Below are 26,861 nucleotides of genomic sequence, written 5' to 3' on the forward strand. Positions count from 1 at the left end.
GACTATTTTTTCCAGTTAACTGCTAAAACAAGGCATTAGACGACATAGCTTCCGGTTTATTCACATTCTTTGTTTTGCAAGAGGCCAGGTACACGTCTCTGAAGATGCTAAGCTTTGGTCTTGGCAGACAGCAATCCACCTATGCACGTCCATGGTACCATTGACTTATGCCAGGACATATCACTCTGTATAGTATGGTGATTTTTTTCTGTGTAGTTGCTATAGTTTTAACAATTGTACTTTATACTTAAACTTAAAAGACTGACTGTAGCTGGTGACATAAAACATGTACCTGATACACAATTAAGATTATAACTGTAATTTTATGGGCCCTTAATGAGGTCTCTAATATGTGAAAATGCTGTTCACACGAGTCTCATATACAGCAGACAGTTCATCTATTGGTGATCAGCACAAAAGTCTGAAATTCATGTTTCAATGCATTACCTGACTTCTCCAAGAGAAATTAACTGATTACTTTTGACCAGTAGAATAACAATATTAAACAGAGTGTAAGGATCTCCTTTTTCCACATCAACTTCTAAATTATTTGAACTGTACGTACATAGCAGAACTGGTCAAGCCTGAACAATGCACAAACAAGTTTCACAGAATACTTTCCTAATGTTGACAAGAAATGAATGTCTGGCTTTCATAGTGATCCGATACAAATGTCCTCAAAGCTGCAGCTCAGTTGCACTAATTTGTCCATACTGAATGAAATAAAGGCATGCTAACTTTGAAATATAGCAATTTCATTTGTTATTTATAGTGTTATTAACAAATCTATTTTAAACTATAAGAAAATTTCAACACCCTTATGTATCTTGTTTTTATTTTGTTTAAAACATCTTTTAATAAACAGCAACAATAATAAAACATTAATTATGATTTGCTTATTTTACACAATCGCTTCAAAACATTTAAACAAACATTTTTACAATATTTAAAAAAAAAACACTCACAGAACATTTTATCATGAAAATAATTTTATAGAAAATGTCTAAAAACATTGGCTATAACATCAAAAGATGGTGAGATAAAATCTTAGTCACCTCAAATGGGATGTATTACCATGTCAACAACTAAAACAATTAAAAAAATATCCAGTATTTTAGTTTGAGTTTCTCAAGCATGTGCATGAATGCATGTGCACACAGGCATACAAACCTTACTCTCTTTTTTCAGATGTGCAAGTCATAATGTTAATTATCTTTGAAGAAAGTATCTCTAGGTTTTGGATAGGTTACGTTCTCCATGATAGTCTAACCACTGTCAGATATGTTACAATGGCTTTCACGCCTGAATGATCCGAGTGAAGCTAACCCAGCTGAGGTTCTGAGTCAAAGGACAAGAACTCTGCAGATGAGAACTCTTGAAACACCAAAACCTACAAAAAGAGAACAAACATGTGTACATTATGATTCAGGTCACCAAACATTGCTTTTACATCAGCTAGAAATAATCAAACAGTAAGAGCACATGCAGACACCTCATCATTTCTATTCCTTACACTATTCATCAAAATAGATGCATGTATATATATTCCTTTCAAATGTCCAATAAGTTATTTGCTATTTAATCCCATACTGCATTTGAAACAAACTTCACATTTTAGCCAGTGAATATTCTCTAGTATATGCTCAGTTCTCAAGCAGATGATAAAACAAAAGTATTAGATTTAAAAAAGCAGAAAGTTTTAAAGAAGTGCAACTGACTTCATTCTTGCCCTTCTTCAAAAATGGCGCAGGTAAGTATAATGTGCGTTGCGGACCTCTATCCCAGTAGCGTCCAAGGTTATGTCCATTCACTATTACAATTCCTTTTTTCAAGTGCTTATGAAATAAAATATAAATTTTAAATGGTAAAAATCTTCACACATAGCAACAGATAATTCAGATCTTGGGGAAAAAGAATGAGCAGAAAGAAGGCCATGGAGTATAACACTTAGACATACAATTAACAAAGGTCACAAAACAAAACCTTAGCAACTAAGGAACTCATGGATTTATATTGATGTGCTACAGCAAACATGCACTTTCCATCTTTATCAAATATTTTCTATTTGACCATACTAAATCATACATGTACTTACTTGTCTATGTGTCTTATTTGACAATACTGTCACACTTGATCTAGATGTCATTTATTTATCTCTTGGAGCTGAATGCTTTTATCTGATGGTGATATTTAACTTCTGACACAAAGATTATGAGCACAAGATAAAGCTGATTAGGTTTTGGAAATGATCATTAAATAGAAAAGAATATAAACACTAAATATTAATGTGATCAAAAAGATGTGAAAATGAAGACAGTGTCCTACCATTGTGTTCACAAAGGTATCTTTCGGTTCATCAAGTATTTCCAAATATGCACGGCAAAGTACTGGGGAATTTTTTGGCATTCCAAAGTCTCTCCACACAAGGGACTTGGAAACTCTGCAGTAAATGTGAGTAACAATCAAATATAAATCAAGTTAATGTTACTCATGGATTAAGAATACTTGGTTAAGTATTTGGTACTAATTCCTGATATATTAAATTAAAAGCAAGTAAACTAGTCAAAGGTAAGGGTAAGGTCATCCCATGAGCTTTATCAGGTTGTTAGGGGGTGAGGTGTTAGGAAATTCACTTTTCTTGGGGGCAGCTGAGAGTGGTGCTCATCTCCTCTCACTTGCTGTCTTACTTTCCCTAATGAGACAGGTACCCAAACCCGCTAGCTAGGTTGCCTCGGGGGAGTGTGATGCATGACATGAGTATCAAACTCTCAGTTCGGATGCCAGCACTGGTTGTGAATTATAGGGCTTTGGTTTTTCTGATCGTGCAACTAAAATTGCATTATTATAAACATGTTTTTAGAATAAGAATAAACACATCCAACTCAATGGTACATTCACATTGAGTAGGTTTCCAATAGATGTTATTGCAATAATTATGATGCTATACTTTTGGCATTAACTGGTTAATTCTTCTAATGTATATAAGTTTTTTAGTACTACTTATTGATTTACATATACATTGTAGGAATAATGGAATTCATTTAGATTATGTCTTGCAGTTGAAGATTTATTGAATAGTTGAGGGTTTCATAGGCTTGGGACCCACAGAAGAATTTGAAAATGTTCCCCCAACTGGTTTAAATATAAAGTTGAAAGACATTAATTTGATATATGTATCCAAATGTGATTCTCTGAAATGCATCAAAAGGATCTATATAGGAATTAAAGAATGAATACGGCCTCTTCTTATTGTAAAAATGTATTAGTTTGCTATTTTATAAAATGCTGTACCAAGGATTATCATCTTTAGTATCATTACAATATTTTCCCTTTGCTGTATAACCGTATCTCAGTATTTACTTTTTAAATAAATTTACTCAAGGAGATGGCATTGGTGAACTAATTTTTGGGTATCATGTCAATTTCTCCATACCCTCAAGGCATGAACAAATGTCTAGTTCTATGACAATCATGATGGCATCACGACCTTTTCAAAATACTCCTCACTCCTCAGCATAAACTTTTTGAGCTATTGGATATGACAAAGTAATTCATTTAGATGGATCAGCAGAAATTCTTGTCACCTATATTGAATGAGAAAAGTATGACTGCTATTGGCAGTATTAGGATTAATAGAATAACATGCTTATACAATATACAAGAGAATACCTGGACAAAACTGAACATCATACATGTACAGCCAGCAAGAGAGTCAATTGCAAACTAAGCCAGAAACAAAATACTTGTAAAATAGATATGACTCAGAATTAAACTGAACAACATACTTTTCTAAGAAGTCTTCATCAAAATCTAGTGCCAGAGCTGTCCAGTCAGTAACAACTTTACCATCAAACATGACATCACCAGCTAAACCTGCAAAATCAAGTTCTGAACATTGCAAAGCTGCAAGACAGCTAAAATGAAAAAGTAAACATTTTAAAGATGCTATGCAACTGCTCAAATATTCAGTCTTCATAAACTTGATATATGACTTGGTATCATCATTCTGGAGTATTCTGCATATGTGCGTGCATGCTTATATGTGAGTAAAAGAGGGTTAAAAGGGTTGTGCAGACATTCACATATGTATGTATGAGGTACAGGAAAGAGATAAGGATAAGCACGGTGTTTTTGTCATGGAAATAAATAAAACAGAGAGAGAATGAATGAAAGTGAGAATGCACCATAATGTGTGCATGATGATGTGTGCCTACAGATGTTCATAACAATAAAGCTGATGACAGACAATATTATTGTAGTTAGAAAAAAGCATTTACCTTTCCTTTCTTCATTGAGCAGATTTGAGTCAAATTTGATAAAGTTGACCCGTCCAAGATTTTCTACTATTATGTCAAGTTGGCTGGTGGGCTAAAACCAAATAAAAACACAGCATGAGATGAAGTGTTTTCAATGACTACTTCCCAAAAATTAAGAAGTGAGGATACATTTAAGCAATATTAACTGACAATACATAATGCTTCTTTTGTATAGTTAACAAGTCTATCAATCAGATTAATCAGCAGTTAAAACCTGTTCAGTCATCTTTACCTGGGAGGCTCGGAGATCAACTTCCAGCTTTTTGGCATCAGAATCAAACACAGCAACACTATCAGAGTTCAAAAGCACCTGCAACAATTTTGTAATCGCTAATAGTTTTATTAAAAACTTCTATTTCTATAAAATACAATTTGTTCTTGCAAGGTTGGAGATTTGACAAAAATGGTCACATAGTAACATTTTTTAATTTAGTCTTCTTCGCACAGGCCTATTTATCTGCTTTTATTTAGTTTGATATTCTTTCAAAACTCTTTGCTGTCCTTACTCCTTTTGATTACCAGTTAGTCTGCATAAACAGTGAGGCAGTGCACCTTCCAACAACCTTGGACTAGTCACAAAGGCACAAGGCTTAAGTGTGTAAATTTTACCAGTGTTTTAGCTAATTAGTTTGTATAAGTCATCCTGATAATATCTAGTGTCAGGCTCCCATTCTCATACTGACATACACATTCAGATAACATGAAATGAACATCTGAACACAGCTGTGATCATCATCTTCTCTTCAGCATGTAGACAATCAAATACTTCTGAGAAATCTTAAATGATCAGTGACATAAACATAACCAAGCATTTAAAGAAAAAACTGCAAAATTTGCAAACATATTATAAGCACACAAGTGTATATACAAACTATACCACACCTGTGCATAGTCATGAACTCTTGGAGGCAGACTTATTTTGTTGACAGACCCAATCTGTTTTCGATAAATAATATATCCATAGGACTGACCAATACCCATGTCAAATTGATACATTTCCATTGGCTGAAGGTTGTGGGATATAGCTTTTTTCTGAAATCAAATTATTAATCAAAATGAGTTTCAGAAGCTTCGATGAACATCTTTAAACCTGCGTGTGCACATGCATACACACACATTCACATATGTAACTGTGCAAAGAAATAAAATGAATGTCTGATAAATATGAGGTCTCTATGAATGTAGGTCTAACTTTCACATTATTGTCAGTCTGAAAGTCTATAGTTGAGATAAAGAAATTCCAAGAGTTCCCACAGCCATTCATTTTATTTATCACTGTCCAACTAAGTAATATAGTTTTTGTTGTTTTTTTTAACTTTGCCTCACTAACATTTTTTAAAATGCAAAAGCACACTGTAATAGTGAAAAACATATTTTGTGGGTCTTTCATCATTTGAAGATATCAGACTATGATATGATTACGAAATTAAAACTATTAAAAGGAGTAAATAAACAAGTTGTAGTCCAATACATTTGAGGTTTTCATGCCAGGTTTGCTAGAGGAATACCACAAACTACAGGAAGAAGTCTTAAAACTCTCACTTCCAAACTCTACTACATAACATATAGGAAGACTAAATAAAAACTGTTGCAAAATCATTCCTTGAACAGAACAGACTCTGAAAAGTATTATTTGTCATACTTGAGTATTTTTATTTTAAAAAATCTCTTTAATGTGTGATTTTAAAATTCTGACTGTTTAATATTTAAAAGACTAATGTGCCTTATTTTCTAAAACTAAAAAATGGTGTTATCAAAATATTAAAGTGTTACTATTATTTTTTCAGTTTACTAGAGATAGGGATATTTCTCTTTGCATGCTAAAAGTCAGCAAAATGACATACAATTCACCAACCTGAATTAAAAATGTCAGATCATTCCAATTCATATATTCTGCCAATCTCAGATTTCCTGAAAGCAGACAGGACAGCTTATGAAGTTTTATATAATAGTACCGGGAACATATTACATGCATTTATTTAAGCAATAAATTTATAGTTCAACTGTCTAGGGATAACAAAGTGGCATAAACAAGTAAATTTTAATCTAGAACATACTGCACCATTGAAATTGTGTGTCCTTCATTCTTCAGAAAAGAATTAAGAGTGTGATTGTAAGCTTACAGCTGTGCTGTTTGGATAAATATGTCAAGAAAAGACAGGCTTCTATTAACTATTTATGGATGGACTACAGAAGAGTTTTCTTAGAGATGCCATTAGTCAATCAAAGAACACCTGTAATTTGGAAAAAATGTTGGAGAAGAAAACTGGTTTAAACAAGCACAATTTGTTTTGGTTATTAGGGCTACCAAGAGGAAGTGCGATAGCACATTAGCTGGTGCACACAACTTTAAAACAGGTTTTCAAAGGCTGTCGATGGCCTATGATTGGAATAATCTTTTTGTCAACCTAGTTTATTAGTAAATTAAGCATGTTAAAAAGTGGCAGAAAGAGACCATCAGGTCTCAGCTTCTTTAAGCCAATGACATAGTGGAGTTCTTACAGTTCACTACCTTTACAATTATGGGACACTTATCTTTTGCCTTTGAATGAGGACAGAGCATGTACAAATGTGGTTTTTTTTTGTGTGTGCATTAAAGTAGCAGTTCTGCATTTCATGACTTTTAGATAGCATACAATTAGGATGAGTCATCCACCAATGGGCATTTTAACATTAAAAAACAAGTCAATTCTAAAACCTTTTCTTATCCCTGCATGGCAAGCACCTATCTGTAAAAAAGTGCCACCATAAAATTTGAGTTCATAGCACTAGCCTTAGTTGAAAAATAATCCATCAATCTTAATGTCAATTCTTCAAGAAAACAATGACATTTCCCCTGGACTTCCCATATAAAACTAAACCTATATCTGTAAATTAAAATTATCATATTAAATTCTAAGAATCTCGCTCATCGCACAAGGTAATGAATTCATCCAAGTCAATGCCATGGTCTACTAAGAAGAGAAAGCAGTGCCATGCCATCAGAGAATTCAAGAAGATATTAACCTTTGCGGTTACTGCAACAGCTGTTGGTAGAAACTTCAGAGAATAAAGCAAAATATAACCTGAAAACTATAGCACATTTTCTGAAGTGGGAAATTGTTAGGGTATTTTTTTTAAAATAAAAGCTACAAATAATGCATGCACAAGCAAATAAAGGAAGGCATGCATGTACTCACCATAGTTTGCTTTTAGAATGTTAGGAGGTATATCTGGAAGGGAAGTGATTCCTGCAAAAATGATATAAACTAGAAAATTAATCAAGAACATGCTATATTTCAATAACATATGCTCACTATATTTACTATATTAGTTAAATGCCGATGTACTAGTTGCATGTTCTGAAATCAATGTACCAAGAAATACCCTTTTTAGTGGTAGAATTTATTTCTTCGAGTACTTACCAGATGACATGACTATGGAGATCAGCCTCTAGCCACCTCAAATTCAGACCTGTTTCGGTTAAATGACCACATAACAGTAGGACATGAAACCAGTTCAGCCCCTCTCCCATTCCACCTGTCATGCTAGTGAGCACTCACTCTGTTTTTTACCTGGACTGAGTTTGGAACCCACAGCAGGGAGGCCGGAGGGATCTAGTTGTCATGTCATCTGGTAAGTACTCGAAAAAAGAAATTTCACCACTAAAAATGGTATTTCTTCTTCGTACTGTACCAGATGACATGACTATGTGGAGACTAAAAGGTGGAGGGAGTGGTAACCCACCCTGGCAGCAAACCTAGGTGAAACAACTTAACATACCACAAATCCAGCCGGGCTGTAGGCTGTGAAGGCACCTAAATTGCATTAAAGAAATCTGCCTTCAGGCTGGCCAAATAGGCCATCACACCTGACCCATGCTGCCGAGCCACTGCCAATCACTCTACCAGTGTCAGAAGGGGTGCCAGGTCCCACAGGTAAAACCTGGGGAACATCATAACACGCCTTTCTATCACCTGAATGCTACTTTCAAGCCTTCCGTTCTAGCCGGTTCAGCTGGTGGTACACACATACTTCATGTGCTCTAGCAGCACATGAGAGGCTACTGTAAACAGTGTTACAAAAACAGCCTTAATGACAGCCCCGACCGATTGCATGAAAATTTGAGCTTGAAGACAATCACCATAAAACAACAGGTATTCTATGTTACTTAAAGGAGCCCTAGAAGGGCTCCAGGTTGCCATGCTCAAGAAGGTCAGAAACCAGCGCCATTTCAAGAAGAGGAGAGGATGTAATGTACAGTGTAAGGCAGTGAATGGCCAGCAATGCAAAATATTATTATAAGCCTGCCACACTTATAACATGAGCACTTATAATTCATCCTTTTATCATGATCATCTTCACTTCCACCTCTTACTGACCCACGCCTGCATGTACACACACATATATACAGTCAATATGCTGGTGGATATAATGCATAGCAACATACTATCATGGAATAAAAAACAAAACGACAATCTTATATCAACCTCAGTGAACAAAGGATGTCAATGTTAATGTGACAGAGTAGCCCAGTCAAGGGCAGTGACATAGTTGTCAACGCCTCGCTAACTTAAAATGCATCCATTGACTAGAATTATTAATGGGAGCAGATACAGAAGGACCCAGAATGGAGCCTTTACATACAGCTCGAGTTTAGGCAAACTGCATAACACATGATCTCCACATAGTCATGTCAACTGGTACAGTACGAAGAAGAAAGGATGATAAAATAAGCCAAGAAAATTAGTATTTACATGAACTACCTTTATGGTAGTAATTCTCTCTCATCATTTTTATAAAAGGGGAGGGGCATCAAAACATGTACTTTTCCTATTTAAAAATAACTCCAAAGACTCATATTACCTTCTGTATCCCCCCCACCCCAACCGACAATACACATTCACATGGCTGATTGTACTTTAGTATATATAGGGATTCCATTTTAAAGTCAGTCAACAAGTTTATCATTTTTTACTGACTTGGTTAAAAGATAATGGGTCATCATACTGAAAAACAACCTGTTTCTCACCAAGAGGTTTGTAAATTTTATCTAAGATAAGTTGTCTTGTCTTAAGATATTTCTCAGTGATGTCCCAGCTTCAGACAATGGTGCATCATAGTCTGCAGAAAACGTAAGCAAAAGCAATGAATAAACAATCATGAGGCAGTGATATTAAGACACAGAGCAAGAGCAAAGCTTGAAGAAACAGAAAATGGGGGTGGAGAGAAAGAGTCAGGGGAAAGAGATTTGACACCTTTAATATCATTGACTTCAACACAACATGGGGAAGAATCATTATCTTGTATTAACAAAGAGAAAATGTAAAGATCATCATATGACCTTTTCCAGGTTGTTAGAGAGTGAGTGTTAGAGACCTAACTTTTCTTGGAGCCAGTTGGTGGTGCCATCTCCTCACCCTTGCTGCCTTACCTTTCCCAACCCTTACTGTAGTCAGGTACCCATTCCCGCTAGCTGGGTTGACTCAGGGAAGTGAGCTGTGCTACATGGGTATCAAACCAGTGCGCCTCTCAGGTCAGCTGCCAGCGCTCTAACCATTTGGCTATCCACTCCCAAAGTAAAGCGTAAATAAAAACCAACATATAATAATGGACATTTTAACTACATTAGAATCAGAGAATATATCTATGACCATCATGTGCCAAAGATTTAAGTAAGAACTTAATAAACTTTTACTTGGGAGACAGTTTTATTTCACAAGAATGCATAATTGCATACTGAACCATGTATAATACTCCTATGCGCCTATACCTATAATACTGTAAATTAGCATAACCCGTAGACTAAAGATTGAGGCACTAGAACTGGAGATCAAATAAAGTCATCAAAATCTTGACCTTTCAAATGAAATAAATCATGAAAGTTTCTCTATTTTTGTTAAAGTCTGAGATTAATCTTAGAAAGCCTCCCACAAAATTAACTCCCAGGGCCATATAGTTATCAAATGAGGTTAAGTCATTACACCAGGGCAAAAGAAAGCATCTTGTCTTCTCAGTAACAAAAAGGTGTCTAGACCTTCAGATATTTCTTTATAATTATAACACACAGAGCAATTTTGTCACTACTTCATAACTATGGCCAAAGTAGTATTTCTGGGATCTGAACATTGCTTTATTACTTGCCCTTAATTTCCCTGTTTTGTCTCTGGAGGATGATTTCCTTCCCTCCCTTCATAACTACAGTCTCAACAACCAAAGACATATCACTTTACAACAGACATGTAGCAGTCACTGATTTTCATTACCATAACTGGTGACATCTGCCTTATAGTGAAAGAAGTTGTTGGCTCCTGCCATAAACCCAAAGTTGGTGCCACCATGAAACATGTAGAAGTTAATGGATGCCCCTGTTTCTAGGATCTTACTCAATCTTCCTTCATACTCTGAAAAATGGAAAAAAAAATATCAAACAATGATTATATCAAAAGTTGTTCACATATGTTTCAGAAACTATTTTGTCAAAAAAGAACACAGCCTCTGGCTTGCATATGGACACCATAAAGGTTTTTCAGCTAGAGTGAGTATGGCTGCTTCTTCATTGCTGTGACAGAAAGCAGAAAGTAAGAGAGGAGAAAGTACAAAGAAACAAAGCAGAAAGCATGCATTTGCTCATGCCAGTGACATGTTGTACCACATGTCCTCTGCTATCGACGGTGATTATAAAAAAAAGTGGCATGTTTTAAGGTGGAAGATTTAGCATACTCCAGAGGAGTTTATTATTGCTATGTGTGCAGTGCATACTGACAGAAGAAAAGTATCTTTACAGTGTTTTTTTTTTAGCAAACAAACAACAGCAAAAACAAAAAATAGAATGACATTGAGACAATTATTATTGTTAAACAACTAAGAAAATATATTTTTAAACTATCATAGTTAAATAAATAAAAAGAGAAGAAAAAGAATATTGCAGGATAATTTTTGTGAATAAAGGATACAGCAAATTTCCAGAAGAAAACATTAAAATAGTTCAAAGAAGACTGTTCATTCATTCATTTCAGGAAAAGTGTATATAAATGGATGCTAGTCTATAAGTGCAAAGCATGTGATCTTGGTTCTGTTTTGCAGTTTACATTTAGCCAGCTTATATTTGTCGCTCAGCTGTATTGTATCAATACGCTTCTAGTCTGCTAGTGAGCAGGAAACAAGATCCCTATTCCTTAATCAAAAGCCAAATTTTTCATTTTTACTAACACGGAATCTTTACCGTAGCATGTCATAGAAGTTTTCACTATTATATATAAAAAAGAATAAAAAGGCTTGTCTTATTAGTGCAATCAAGGACATCAGGGATAAAAATATTAGAGTGAATATTTATCAAATGCCTTAACTGGAAGGAGAAAATAATGATAAAAACTGACCATCCACATCGTCAAAACTGTGTGGCTGACCCCAGTGGTCAAACCAGCCTGTCCAGAACTCCATGACCATGAGGGGAAAATCTGGGTTTTCTTGTTTAATAATATTAAAAATGGCCTGGCCAGCCTCTATCTCTTTGAAGTTGGCAGTAGGCAGAGCACCTATTGAAAATACAGATATCAAAACAGTTAAGTTAAATTCACTAATAGTTTCAAGCTCCAAGAGAACTCTCCTTACGAGTGTGAGCATGTGTTATTTGCATTTATTATTATTAAAAAAAGAACAATGCTAGGTGCATAAGACTAAGTCACTCACTATTATAGAAAATGATTCGGACATTGCCCTCTGCTCCATCAGATGTAACCAAAAGTTCTTTGATGCCATTTGCTCTCAGCAGCTAATAAAAACATAAGAACTGTACTTGTACATTTTTGGGTATTAGTCTTTTTATGCATAAGGTTTGGGCTTGTTGCTGTGAATTCATTTTAGTTATAGGTGTGTGAGTGAGAAAGAAAGAGTATATGAGAATAAGTGCATATGCATGTCTGAGAGGGAGTGAGAGAAAGAGAGAGAGATAATGTATGCACTGTATGTGCACTGTACATGTTTCAAAAGTTACAGCTGTTGAAAAAAAATTGCTACTCACATTCATACACTCCATCTTCTGATCAGTGTGACATACAACAGGGGCCATAGCTATGATGAGAGAATACAACATAGCCCCACAGCAACATGGGGTAATAAGATGTGTTTATAAAGTGGTATTCAGATCCTGCAAATCTTGCTTTATCAAATGTAAAACAGAAAACAGCAAAAGATAGCAGTATACTCACATCTTTCAGAAAATCTAAATGTTCCACTTCATTACTGTAGGCTCCAAATTCATTTTCCACCTGCACTGCTATGATGGGACCACCTTGTGTGAACTGTCAGATTATTTAAATATTCAAACTCGAAATGAATGGCTTCAACTCTTTAGCAGTAACCTTGCCATATGTAAAAAGTAAGCTTAATTAACACATTATTCATATGTCATGGTCAAAGACTTCTTAATGATGTCTTTTCTGGGTAGGTTTTGAATTGCAAGAAAAGTTTTCTTTGAAAGTTGAGACTATATTGACATGAGATGGAAGTATAATCGCCAAGTTAGCTCATGTTTTGTGTTACTACACCTATGAAACTTTTACTAAACTGAACTGAAACTATCACACAGTCAATTTTGGTTTTCCTTCACATGTAATATGTGATTAAGAAACTTAGTTACAACTTAAGAGATTTTATATCATGTCCAGTGTGGCCTTTAGGCAAAAAAAAAAAAATGGTTGGGCACCACTGAGTTAAGGTAACATTTCTTACAAATGTAAGAAGAAATTTGGTAGTAATACATTTGAACAAATGGAGAAAAACGCTAAAAAAATATGTATAGTATGGTTAACACCAACAGCAACAGTAAAAACATATCAACATGAACATACAAGAGCTGGAAAAGGTCAAAGTTTCAAATACTTAGGAGTCATATTAACCAAAGATGGCAGCTACATATCAGAAATCTGCATCAAGATTGTAAGAGAAGCCAGGTTGTATGGGGTAGATGGTTAGTGGAGGAATTTTTGGTGCTCTGGTAGCTGGTTCCTCTATATAGGATGGCCAGGACACACCCAACTCTCACTGCTGGCTTCACACACCAGTTTGGCACTCTCAGTTGACAGACTAAATGGTGTGATGCTGACTTGACATTGATTGGGTGGAGTGTCCCGAGGGTGAGCCACTTACAAACTGTGGAGCTTGGCTGTCAACCATCCCAACAAAGGGCATAGCATGGGAAACAGTAGGAAAACGAGCTCACATACAACCTTTAAGACCATGCTGAATCCAGAGACAAACATTTCACCATGGTGTTGTCTTATCCCAGTGTGCTGCCAAGAAGGGACTACCCCGGCAACTGGTGGCTCTGCAAACTCTGAGCAGCAGTAGCATGTACTACAGTTCTGCCCCTACATAGACAAATACAGAGCGGGCCATAGCTGTGATCTCAAGCAGCCACACTGGAAGAGACGCTCTGGGGCACCAAAGAGAACCTGGAGACAACAGCCCTGTTTGTAACCTGGGAGGGGATTGAGGTTTGACAGGTGTGGTCCAGGAATGCCAAACAAGAAGAAGAAAGTATGAGAAACACCACCAATGACTGAGCTGAACAGGATTTGACACAGTCAAATCACCAGTTTTAATATCATTCACTCATAGCTTTTATACTGCTCTACAGGTTCAAGAGTTCAACAGTGCAGGCAGATAAATAGAAGATTTAAGACTATGCATCTGATTTTCTTCACCTTTCATGCCTAGAACACATTCTGGCAACAGTAAGACATCATAAGTTGCCCAGTCTTGGTATGTGATCTACCACAACATACCAAGGATGACAAAGAAATGATCTTAGTGTTAACCATATTTTAAATATCACAGTTTAAGTTAATTAGTCAGTTTAAAAAACGTTATTTAACATTTATATTATTTAATAACTTTATTTAATAGCTTTTCCCCTCATTATTAATCTGCATTTTGCTTACAAACTGATAGCATTATTATTATTAAAAGACAGTCTTCTTGAAACCCTTAAATATTAATTACCTGAAGGTCTACTACTTGTGGTAAAAGATTCGCAAAAAACCGTGTAACTGCATCTTGATAGGGTTTGTAATTTGATCGAACTTTCATGTTTGGATCTGCCAACAGCCAGCTGAAAGTTTTTAAAAGAGAAATTACAGTAAAAATTAAAAGAAAATACACTTATTTCTGATGAAAAAAAAGCCACTAAAGTAGCATCAGAATATTTAACTTAAATATATCATAAGCATAGTAACACCAAATAAAAATGACAAGTATAATTAGTTATGCCTTGCTTCAAGATAATGAGATTCTCTAGCAGATGAGTGTGGGAGTAAATGTACAAGTCACAGTGCATTAAATATATGTGTGTGTGTTACAGAGAGAGAAAAAGGGAGATGTGTTTACAAGTTTAGGACTTAGGGAAAGCCATAAAGCATAACAAAAGATAATTAAAAGAAAACATAAGACTGCATGCCCATAGGCATACTAACAGTGAGAATTGTCTTCCATCATGAGTGTCCAGCCTTAGCAAGTAAGGTTCAAGTGACAGGAAAGAATGGATCTGATCCAGCAGAGGGAGGTGAGAGTACTTGGTGGACTAGAGGAAAGCAAAGAATGACCACTATGGTAGCTATCACTACATATGCTCATCACCTTGCTAACCTTTAGGTCAAGCCCTTCCTTCCTGTCATAAGGTAAAAGTTTTGCCCCTAAACCAAAATGGGTGTGACCAGGCATGCAAAGTCAGCAGGATAAAGACATGAGACAGCTTCATCAACATCAAGTTGTTCTCAACTGTGTGTAAATGTACTACAAAGGCTTGATGGGGAAGGGGTGAAGAAAATAAAGTAACAATGTCATCCCCACTTTGGCAGATTGGAATATGTTTTCCAGGTTTTAGCAGCCATGGATCAGCATGCGACATGAAGGAACTAAAATGGCCACGATTTGTCACATAAGAAACAAGGTGTATCTGGACCTTGTCACATTGAGCTAGTGAGTGACTATACTAAGACCAATTGGAAAGTTGCTAAGTGTGAAAGTGGCAAGCCAAAAACATGATATAATGTGTAGAAGGAAGGATTCTGAAAGCATGCTAGTGAAGTTTCTGGAGTGTTACCTTAGTAAAAATATTTTAAACCAGCACACATTTTTCATTATAGGTAGGCAAGATGTTGCATTCTTCCATCAATTTTTGGAGACTTTCTCAATAGACAGCTCTAGGAAGGGCTAACATGACCAGGGTAAGAAGAAACTAACAACAGGTAGCAGTGGAAAGCTTTAAAGGTGGTCTGTATATGAAACAATATGGACAACATATTTCCAGACACTAGGACCAGAGCAGAAAAATGCGTGGTGCCCAAATTTTTCTTGTCTGATGCAAGACAAGCGCAAGTTTGCTTGAGTAGGGCTGCTGACAGTTGGTGGAGCTTCAATATCACAGATAAGTATCCTGGGAACAGACCATGAAAGCATCCATAATACAGTGTGGCCACACTGAAATCGGTGCAGTTCATGAAGGAGTGGCGTATAACAGTTTTACATGGTATGATCTGGACAATTCACTACATTAAGTTTGGCAAACCTCTTGCCAAAATGTAACCTTCATGCTGCAGGTTTTAGAACTTGCAGTACAAAGGTGAATGGAAATTGGAATAAACAAAATACCCATAGCTTCATCAAATTATTCCAAGAGTTGTGGGACCCTAGGAGACCAAAGTATCAATATAAATAGTTAAAAATAAGTCTTTGGATCTCTTTTAAGTTTTCTTTCTCAACAACAGCAGGGATCAACTGATAAAGTTTGCTTCAATTTTAATTAATGATGATAGGTTTATCATTGTTGCACCATGAAACTGCAAGGTTTTCATTGACATTAGATATGTTAGTTCTGTAATCATTTAACAGGGGAATGTACATCAACTCAAGGAGTCAATAGGAGGGACTTAAGGATCAAGTGATACAGCCCACATGCATTTGTTCAATCCCTAAGCGCACTGATGAAGGCACCATCACATAAAAATGCAATTCCCAAATGTGTGTATGCACACAGGTATGAAACTAGCATAACTGTACCTAGGAACAGATGTTTAAACTATTAATCAGCAAACGTTTTTTGAACAGCATAAATTATCACTAAATTATCATTTACTATATATATATATGTGTGTGAAAGCACATGTGCAATCCTTACTCAAGCATGAAATAAACATGCATAGACTCATGCTACTTCCTTCCTTGTCTCTCTTATAAAACACAACCTGGTACACACATAAATTATCAAAAACCTACCTAGGCATGCCACCCCAGTCCCACTCTGAACAAATGTATGGACCTGGACGCAGAATAACGTAAAAGCCCATTTCATAGGCAAGCTCCAAATATTTCCTGGAAAAAAAAAATCAAGGGTCAGGAGCAAAGGGTTAAAAATAAAACAAAAATGTTTGACAAGTTTTAAGAAAATACTTTATTTTATAACAATGGTAGCAGGAAATAAGCTTTATTAAGTCAATAAAATTTTATAATATAATAAATGCATAATTTATAAAGCACATACTCACACTCCTAAGGAGCATGCTCTTAGCACTTAAGAACAAGAACGAAACATGGACAGCATATGATGGGGTGGGGGGGGGGGGAAATTGGTGTTTTACGCCGTGCCAGCAACTTAGACTATATCACGGCAAGGCAGCCAGCCCTGTAAACAGATGCCATGTGCAGAGAAAGAACAGCGTGCCTGAGACGAGAAATGAACTCTGGGCAGCCAGCCTTCACTGTATTGGTGACAGGCGCTAACCGTTGCGCCACTGGACCGCCCTACAGGGACAGGAAAACAAATAGCATACAAACTGTAAAAGAATAAAAAAAACAAAAACATACTAAATGAAGAATAAAATCAAATACAGAAAACACAAAGAGGAACCAAATAACAAGAACAAGAGCTGAGAGTGACATAATATTGCAAAAAGGAAGGGTATGGAAAAGGACTAGCATTATGGGAAAGGTTGCTAGGAGTTATAAAAGTGCTGGAGTAAAGAAGATCATCTAAATTTATCATTTTAAAAAACTCCAATAAACTTACATTTTTAAAGAAGTTGTGGTAGTGCCATTGTGACTCAATAAAAATCTTTTTTTTTTTTTTCTCTCTCTCAAACCTTTTAGTATCTAAGAGATTTACATTTGCACCACTCACCTTTTCCTCAGTTCTTATAGCACAAGTTACAGACTATTACCTGAGATTGAGCATCCCTTTATAGTTGAATTTCCCTGGTACTGGCTCATGCAAGTTCCAGGCAACATATCTGAATAAAAAATAAATTAAAAGATATAATGAAAAAATATTCAAGGTGGTTGAAATTATGATGAAAATGTAAAATGCTAAATAAATGCCAATACCTGGCAACAAATAATGGCAGGACTTCTTATGGCCACATGACTGTAAACACATACTGGACGTTTCCTAAAACAATAATAATAAAAGTATGATACAATACAAAAGGCTAAGGGTGTTTATCATGATATTATTGTGTAGGACTGATAAAAGGCATAGATCCCACCAGCTGCAGTCATAGCAGCTTTTGCTGTTTGATTGTTCTGATGATCACCAAACAGACACTGATTTTCTTCTCACTTCTTTACATTGTAATTCTTCCTTTACTACTACCAATTAGTACTGAAAATAAACAAGTTTATGCTGGCTGAATGGCTTAAAACAAAGCAAGGTTGGTTAGGTCCCTACAATATTGTGGTGTCCATATCCTTAGGTTAAGCAGGTCACAAATATTTGCATTAATTTAAAAAAAGCACACTTGACTATAAAGTGGAGGATCATCATTAGCATGTCTCTTGTTGAAACTTTAAAGTATTTCACATCTCGTAAACAAAGTATCAAATAGGGCTTAAAATTACTTAGAAATCATGATAACAATGAAGTGATGACTTGCCTTTTTCAGTACTTGCCTGTTAGTACTACTGCTGGTTTACTAAAAATAAATAAATAAGCAGTATTTGTGCAAGTCCACATGGTGAACAAAAAAATTCTTCAGGAAATTGCCTTACGTTTCTAGAGTGTTCAGACCACACGCTTTCATTTTTTTCATGCGATCACGCCAGTACTGCTCTGGGACACGAAAATAATGCATAGCTCCACTGATAATCCGGAAAGGTAAACCATTTAAGAAGAACTGACGTTTGGCAAATGTAAGTCCCTGTACTCTCTCTTGAAGGTTTGCTTGAGGCAACATTTTTTCAGTAGAGGAGGCTGCAGAAGTAACACAAATAGTAAATAAACATACTCAGATTCTGAAAAAACTTTATATGATTTAAGCATACAAAAGCTGAGACTCTCATTCTCTCTCTCACATACCCCCACTCACCCACACACCCAATTTCATAAACTATACATCACCAACCCATTCCAGTTCCATAACAAACTGCATGCATAAACATCTCAAAACACACAAACATGTGCACACACATGTATGCATGGATGCACACTTACTCATTCACTTGCACTATACTCACAATTGCATTGCATTTAACATTCAGTTCAGAAAGACTACTGCTTCAGCAGAGAAAAATACATTATACTGAAGGTGCTATACCAGTTTACAAGTTTTGGCAACTAAAACTACAAAAATGAAAGCAGTACTGTTGCTTATTAACATGTGGAGCAGCAAACAGACTGGTTCTCTAAGTACACTCAACAGTTGAATCAACATCACATCATGTATGACAACTTTTTCTTGAGTTTCATACTCAAAAGTGAACCAGTCCACTCTGTGTAATTACAGTCATGTAGACAATGTAATAAGAGTTATGATTGCAACAAAAATGAAAATACCTGTATCACAGCAAGCTTAAGTTGAATTAAGTAAACAATTTTTCTGCAGAAACAATCATATAATGGTTTACTAAATAATGCATGCTCACTAAATCTCTATGACTAATTTATTTACATTACAATGGTTTTTATTTAAATAGTTTTTGGTGTCACTACAAAGTTGTACTATGGGTTTGTATAGGCTTAATACCGTGGCTTTGTTAACAAGCACCTGGAAGAAACAAACTGTTATGATAAGAATACAAATGCATAATACTTGGAAATAATCTTTCCTCATAAATATTGTGTGTCAAAATATGTGTACTTTAGATATTTATCGTGCATACATTTTCTCTTCACTTACAAAATCCCGGAATTCCTCTGAAGTAGAACCAGGTAATAACAACAGAGGCGGCAAGAAGAAGGTAACACCGGCGTTTGTATCTCTCTCTTATCATTACTACCCGTAGTGTTGAAGGCCTGTGGGTAGAAAACATACGAAATAATAATATATCTTTCATGTAAGTCCCAAGTATTTTGACAATGCTAGGCATCTGTTACCAAAAGAAACCAAAAATCCGCGAACTAAGGAACGGGAGCTTACTCCTTCATAGTGCCATCGTCTGCTGCTGCGATGACTGCAATGATTTGTGGATCTCAGTGATAAGGTTGTTAGTCTTATAGGACAGTGAAGATAATAAAAATAATAAAGTGGTGAAAATGTGAATGCCTTGCCCCATTTTTTATGCTCTAGCAGTCTGAGGCCTTTTGCATTCAGAGTCGACTCCCTCGTGAAGGATTATCGTTCTTTGATTGTTACCTCCTGTCAGCCTTCACATTTCAAGCCTGCGTCGTCAACGTTGTTTACCAAGCTGCTATATTTGGTCTATTTGAAGATGTTTATTTCGAAACTGTATTTTGACTTTTTAAGTGCATGGAGTCTACTCTGCAGTTAAGAAATGTGCTGTATAAAAATATACGTTATGACATTCATAAATGTACGTCGACGCTGTTAGGATGTTCACTTATACCTTACTAAACATCTTACTACAGTAGTTTACCGACAACACTGTTTGAAGCACGGACCTTCCGTGGTCTAAGGAATATTGATGTTTAGGGGATCGACCTGCGCACAGACCTAAACTCTGCGCGTGGCTGTGTATATCAATAATTTATATGACTGGACTGCTGGCAGTTAGTTCGTTGTGAAAACGAGGCTGGTAAATATAACGCTTCTGTTTAGTTACATACTTTGTTACGGCTCGCCGAGACTAACAGTGGATCACTTCGCAAGAGGTTATGCGTTGGTCTTGGTAGACAGACAGCAGTCCACCTATACACATCCGTGTGTATGTTTCTTGCGCGTGCGCAGACCAGGGGTGCCCAACTTTTTCTCGCTCGAGGGCCGCACTGGACATTTTCTGGCAGTTTTACCAGAATCATGATGTTAAAAATGAAACTATGTTGTGTCTAGTCAAGGAAGTGTATAGAGATATTGGTTCGTGGTCTGGTTAAAATGACCGGGCCGGATGTGGCCCGCTCACCGTAGGCTGGGCACCCTTGGCGTAGACCAAGAATTATACCCAAAGAACAAAGACTGTCATTTAAAGTCTAAATCGATAGCCAGCCTTAAGACGCCAGAGGACATTTGATTGTAAGCGATATGGTCTTGGAGCGAAATGACCTCCCCATCAAGTATCAAGGGGAAGAATAAGAAACTAAAAACATTTATTTTCTTAGGATGTAGGCAGTGTGTGTGCGCGCGCGCATGTAGGGGTGGGGGTTACCCCGATTACATAGAATCACTGTATGCGTTTCAGAAAGATGAGTTTTGTGACGCATCAATTAAACAGCTAGCAATCACTATTTTATTCTTGGTGGCTTAATTCGTATACAAATTCTGTCACTTCCTCAAGAAGCCAAAAACATCAAGAATTTATCATTGCCAGGAACTTGTATTACTGGACTGCTGGCAGACGATTTTTTCCCCCGAGACTAACAGCGGAGAACTTCGCAAGAGGCTAAGCGTTGGTCTCGGCAGACAGACACCAATCCACCTATACGCATCCATGGAAGTAAAGAAATATGAAAGAGTGAATGTCGATAACTACACAGATAAATCAATCCGTTTTTTGAACAAATGAACGATTGAGCGTAGAGATATCCTTCGTACTTACCTCAGGAAGAGGCAGAGCTGTACACTCGACTTGATAAGACTTTTCATAGTGTTGTAGAAATAGTAAGCAGGGAAGAGAGCAAGAACGCTCACGGGGAAGCCGAGCGTGGAGACTAAGAAACATAAACAGCGAGAGCAGACGAGGCGAAAACAAGACAAACTTTAGGAGAAAATAAACCTAAAAATTGAATATATGGAACTCTTGGAATCAAAAACCACATGCTTACTTAGGCTTAGCAGCGGTTGGCCCATTCGTCTAAAACGAAATGTACCATCGCTGGTTTCCTTATAGGAGATTATTAAAGAGAGGTTCTATTAAAACCTCTCTCCCATATAGAACCCTCTTTCCCATCACTAAAACATAGTTCAGATCCAAAAGACAAGTCCAATCACACTATTAAACTGCTGAAAGCCTTCTAAATTAAGAAAAAAGAAATGTAGGAAGTATACTACTCACAAAATGTTAAGGGCCAGACAGAGAAACCGCAATAAATGAGAATGTTCACGTTGTAACATTTTTTAATTTACTAGCTGATAAGAAAAGATCTTTTCGCTTGTAAAATCAATTCCATCTTGAAATATGGACGATCAAAGTGACGCACACCCGACTCCAAAAGAAGTCATGAGAACTGTCGTCAGTGTGCTTGACACCGTCGAAAAAATGTGTGGCTGGCACTTGCTGGCACACATTCATTGTATCTTCCTCGCATAGAAGGAAGAATTGTCACTGAAGAGTTGTTCGAAGAATGGCCAGCCACTCCTACTGCAAGATCTGAAACAGCTGAACCACATTTGCTTCAAGTGGGTGGTTCGCCTGGCATCTCAGGATGTCTCAGACTAATGGAATCCAAAGTCACGTGAAAGCGATGGTCAAGGAAGACGCTAAATTTTCCGCCGCTGCAAAATATCGGTGACCATGCGAGTACGATGGTAAATGGCGTCATCTTTGCAGGTAGCATGATGACTAACTGCACACTCTCCCTTCCGTACCAGATACCCGTAAGAACGCCGTGGACGAGAGTTTTTGCTATGAGTATGGAACCTAGAAGGCCTAGAAGCACCTCCATGCCAACTTAGCTCCGTAACACTTCTCTCCTGTCGCAGTCACAGTCGTTTTAGTTCATTCAACAGTTCTTAATATTTCGTACACTAAATCTGCTGTTGTCCCTTAACGTTTTACGAGTAGTATATTTAGCTGACGGGTAAGCCCCAGTAAAAACTTGAAACATTATCACTGAAAGCTTACAAACTTCAAATTAAACAGAACAGAACTTCCTCCCTCCGTCGTTTCATTCATCCATTTAGGAGCTACGCCACAATAAATAAACAGTAATGACAACTATTTTAGACTGCTGTTAGTTTAAAACATGACAAGCCGCTGACCTTAGCAAATTAAAAAAGGATGAAGCTTCATCGTTCGTCAAACAAACCCCAGAAGAGCACCTTTTTACAGCACACGTGAAAGTGAAGAAAATACTAACGTGCACAAACAAAGTGGCCACAGCAGTTTTCTGTGAATCCAAAGGTAATAATAACACCTCCGTGTAGTGCAGCAAGTCAAGTCTGACAAGATGGCGATTTCCGTTATGACGTCAACCAATCTGTTGTCAGTTCTTCTAACAAATCTCTTCTTTATTCAGGTAACATTTATAAACTACAACCACTTTCAGCCTGATTCTTTTCCCAGCATGTGGTAGCCTAACTTAATCGAACTAAAATATTCTTTGTTTTTAATAAAAGACAGTTGATGATAGATCTGTTTTAGATCTAGAAGAAGGTCATGGCTGTTGTATGATCATTGACGATAATGGAGTTTACGACGATGTGAAAGCTTTGCGCGCATTAAATGTCTGGCATCTACTATGTAGTCATGTCTGGATATATGTGCCATGCTTTGCGCTAAACACATTCAGCGTGAAAACACAACAAAGGATTTCAAAAGATTATGTCGTATCCCAATGACTGTTTTGTCAGACAACTGGCACACGAAACGAAAATAATAAATAACAACTAGGCATTCAAGCTTTAAATCCCAGCTGTTTCGGGCTGTTGACAACGCATAGCTACGAATTCACATCAGAAGGTATTAATCAACAAAATTTTTGCTTTGTTATCGTAAAGATAAAAACTCACGGTTTTTCGGTCTTGTCATCCATCTTCGAATCTGACGAATTATCTGCCGCTTGTCAATTTATATTCCGTTACTAATATTGGAGTATTGAAGCTCAAACTCAAACCTGAAATTTGAAACCTGAGATCGTTTAATGTGAATCAGTGAGTTCGGCAGTCTGATATGCGGAGGCAGCTGGGACAGAACGCGGACCAGCAAAGAACCCGACTACGAGCAGAATACGGCAATGAATAGTACGCCTGACCACGAACTTAATTATTTCCCCTTATACACGTCCATGACCTGACCGACTTCCTCTTATTCATGCTTGGATGTTGATCATTGATCAGCTGCACAAGATGTCGTTAGATGCTAACTGGATGGCTAACACGAAGCAGTCTGCTAAACTGTTCATAGTTTGTAATGCTCACTGCTATGCGTTTATCTAGCGTCTAGGCTACTAAGCGCCACGTTGGCGTAGTAATGAGATACGAACGTCACCTAGCCCCAGTAATAGATCAGAGCACGAGTTTTTGTTAACCTACCTGGCGAAATATCTTTTAAAATGTCACTGCACGCCCTTGATCTTAAAACAAACAAACAAACAAACAAGCAAACAAACAAACAAACAAACAAACAAAAGCCACACCAGCAAGGCCAGGCATGCTTTCAACAGCCTGCGGCCCATCTAGAACTCCAGAGCATTATCCTTCCAAAGTAAGATCCGCATCTTCCACACTTATGTGAAAGCTGTCCTACTGTATGGTTCTGAAACCTGGAGAGTGGCAAACACCATCAACAAGCTCCGGAAATTTACCAACCGATGCTTACGCCATATTCTGGAAGAAGATGGCCTGAAAAGATCTCCAACAGCTGCCTGTGGAAAAGAACCAAACAGAATGCCACTAGCCAAGACATCAAAAAGCACAAATGGGGCTGGATAGGACACACCCTGCGCAAACCAGCTGACATCATTGCCAGGCAGGCACTTGACTGGAACACTCAGGGGAAAGAGAGAGTTGGGAGACCAAAGCAGACTTGGAAAAGAATACTAGAGAGCGAGGCAAAGGACGTCGGAACCACATGGGCCCAACTGAAGGAAGGTGGGCGGGGTGGGGGGGATGGATGTCCGAGTCCAATGCCGAGGTGTTGTTGCGGCCCAACTCCTCGAGGAGTAACAGGAACTAAACTAAACAAAGTAAAAGTCAAAAGCTCACACGTTGCAATATTGCAAACGCGCATGCACACTTACGCTTCCACACACAGACAAAGTGGATATGATATGTAAAGCTGATAATTGCCAACCTTTTGTTATGCGGGACGGAAGACAACATCTGTAGGCGCTGCACGGGTACGGTGACCCTGGTGGCGTCTGGCGAGATTTGAACCTGAGACAGAGCAGACGGCAGCCTGAACTGTCGACAGAGTCGAGACTGGAGCTGTGTGTTGGAGGACGCCTCTGAACTGGCCTGTTACCTACTAATATATTCTGGATACTAAAAATGTCATGGATATCTTTACACGTCGCAGTTACTAATTACTCTGATTGGATTGGTTCTGTTCATGATCAGAACTCGAATCGATGATGCTTTATTAATCTCGTGGAAGGGAAGCTTCAATCAGGGCTTGCCAAGCTGTCGACGTTGTACAATGTCACCAGGCGTCTTACTGACAATTGTTAGCGGGCGCTTTTAATTACACACCCCTCATACTGATTGCTTGTTCACAGAGCATGACCTCCACACCAGTCGCCATCACGGTCGCTGCCACCAACCCACGTGGTTTACACAATGTATATTATAAAGCAATGATAGTAACACTCTTTGAGTACAGACACAACTGGACACAGGGGCAAAGACACGTGTAACAAGATTTGCAAAAACTAGAAGTCAGCCGAGAAAGAACAAAGGTTGTGAGGGACGTTCTCTGTAATAGTATTATACTGCAACGGGGCGAAGTGGGAATACAACTTGCCCATTCACTTTAGATAGCTGGCAGCATAGATCATCGGGAAGTTGACAAATATTTACCGCTTTATTGCTGTAGCACGTGGGCGATTTGTTCTCTTGGAACTGAAGCGAAAGATTAGCCGTTGCATCTCTAGATAGACATATTCCACCCTCTCCAAATAATACAAATTCCCGTGTTTTGTTGTTTCTTCTTTTTTGAAATCTTTCTTTTAGGAGTAACAGCAACACCAGGACCTTTAGTTAGGAAGCAAGGGTTTCGCTGCTCTAGAAAAACGTAGAACTCAAGGACAAGCATCTTGTCTCTGTAGTTATCAAGCGCAAGATCCCTGAGATATCGCTTTGCACTTGTCAGTAGTTACAAAGAAGTGGTAACGATGCCCTGGGTGGACAAGGACACTACCAATGGGAGAACTGAAGCCATCTATTAACAGGGTGTTGTCGTGGACATTTGTTACAGGCTTAACCATCCTTTGTTTGTAGGCTTGTGTCTCAAAAACAGAGGAATGTCATTCACTGAGATTTGGGGGAAAATTATTCTGTGCAGAGCTTAATGAAATCATCCGAAACCGAAACGTGCAATAAACAATTACCAATCGATGAGTAACCAAGCCACAGCATCAAGGACGAAAATCGTGTCTGCTTGCACATCAATCACACGTGTTGCAGTGCCCTGGTGAGTCTCTCCTGCTGTTGTCCTGTTGTTAATGAGCCGTGTGGAGTGTACGACTGAAGGGATCGATCTTCAAGAGTCTCAACGTCCTGTGGACGAAGCGTTAAATCTTGAACACGTGCGTGGGTTCAGGGCCGCCGAGAGCCAGCCCGGGCCCCGGGACAGACGAACTCTCCGGGCCCCTTGTACTTGTAATCGTAAATTATTTTCCCAGTATATAATGTATGTTTACAATTCGAATCTCAATATCTACACTTCATTCAGTAACGAAATATAGACTGCAAACAGTAGGACAAGTGCGCTATAGGATCTACATCACCACTTGAACATAAAGTTGTTTACATGCGAGTGGTTAGTAAATGAGGAGAAATGATGTTAAAGGATCAGACTTGTAGCACCCCGCTCCACAGACCCCCCCCCCCCCCTTAGTAAGGACTGTTACGTCAGCAGCGATGTCAAAACCTCGACAGATTAGAACAACGGGTAGATGTATCACATCGCTTTGTGTTCTAAGTGCTGCGCTTTTGTACTAAGCTCACTGACGTGCAAGGAAATGTTCTCTATGTAAGTGATTTATACTTCTACATGGAAAGAGGAAGAACCGAAGAAGTAAATGCCTAAACAAGTCTTCATCGAGTGTCGTTAATAACCTCATTAAAAAAGTGTTTGCTGCGACGAACAGCAGAACACATCAGTTATCATTTTTATCAACTTACATAACAAACACGCAGCACCTATCGAAAGTCCCTTCCTATATTATTCCTTTAGCAAAACCGCACGCGCGCGCACACATACACAATAACTACACACACGCATGCTGTTACACGTAAACAA

At 37.7% G+C, this 26,861-nt stretch overlaps 1 protein-coding gene across 1 annotated transcript; it reads right to left on the reverse strand.

Moving 5' to 3' along the window:
* Nucleotides 1–1,248: 1,248 nt before the first annotated feature.
* Nucleotides 1,249–22,882, reverse strand: LOC112570378 (beta-galactosidase-1-like protein 2). The gene is given in 23 exon segments (XM_025248795.1): nt 1,249–1,390; nt 1,719–1,835; nt 2,326–2,440; nt 3,786–3,873; nt 4,278–4,368; nt 4,549–4,626; nt 5,199–5,348; nt 6,172–6,227; nt 7,496–7,546; nt 8,138–8,240; nt 9,278–9,393; nt 9,396–9,419; nt 10,562–10,699; nt 11,675–11,833; nt 11,988–12,069; nt 12,506–12,598; nt 14,301–14,409; nt 16,572–16,667; nt 17,513–17,581; nt 18,339–18,540; nt 19,466–19,581; nt 21,279–21,390; nt 22,759–22,882. Coding segments are annotated over 22 exon segments (2,169 nt in total). The 5' UTR covers nt 21,326–21,390; nt 22,759–22,882; the 3' UTR covers nt 1,249–1,321.
* Nucleotides 22,883–26,861: the final 3,979 nt, after the last annotated feature.

This window comes from Pomacea canaliculata, linkage group LG8 (genome assembly GCF_003073045.1).
Source record: "Pomacea canaliculata isolate SZHN2017 linkage group LG8, ASM307304v1, whole genome shotgun sequence".
NCBI lineage: Eukaryota > Metazoa > Mollusca > Gastropoda > Architaenioglossa > Ampullariidae > Pomacea > Pomacea canaliculata.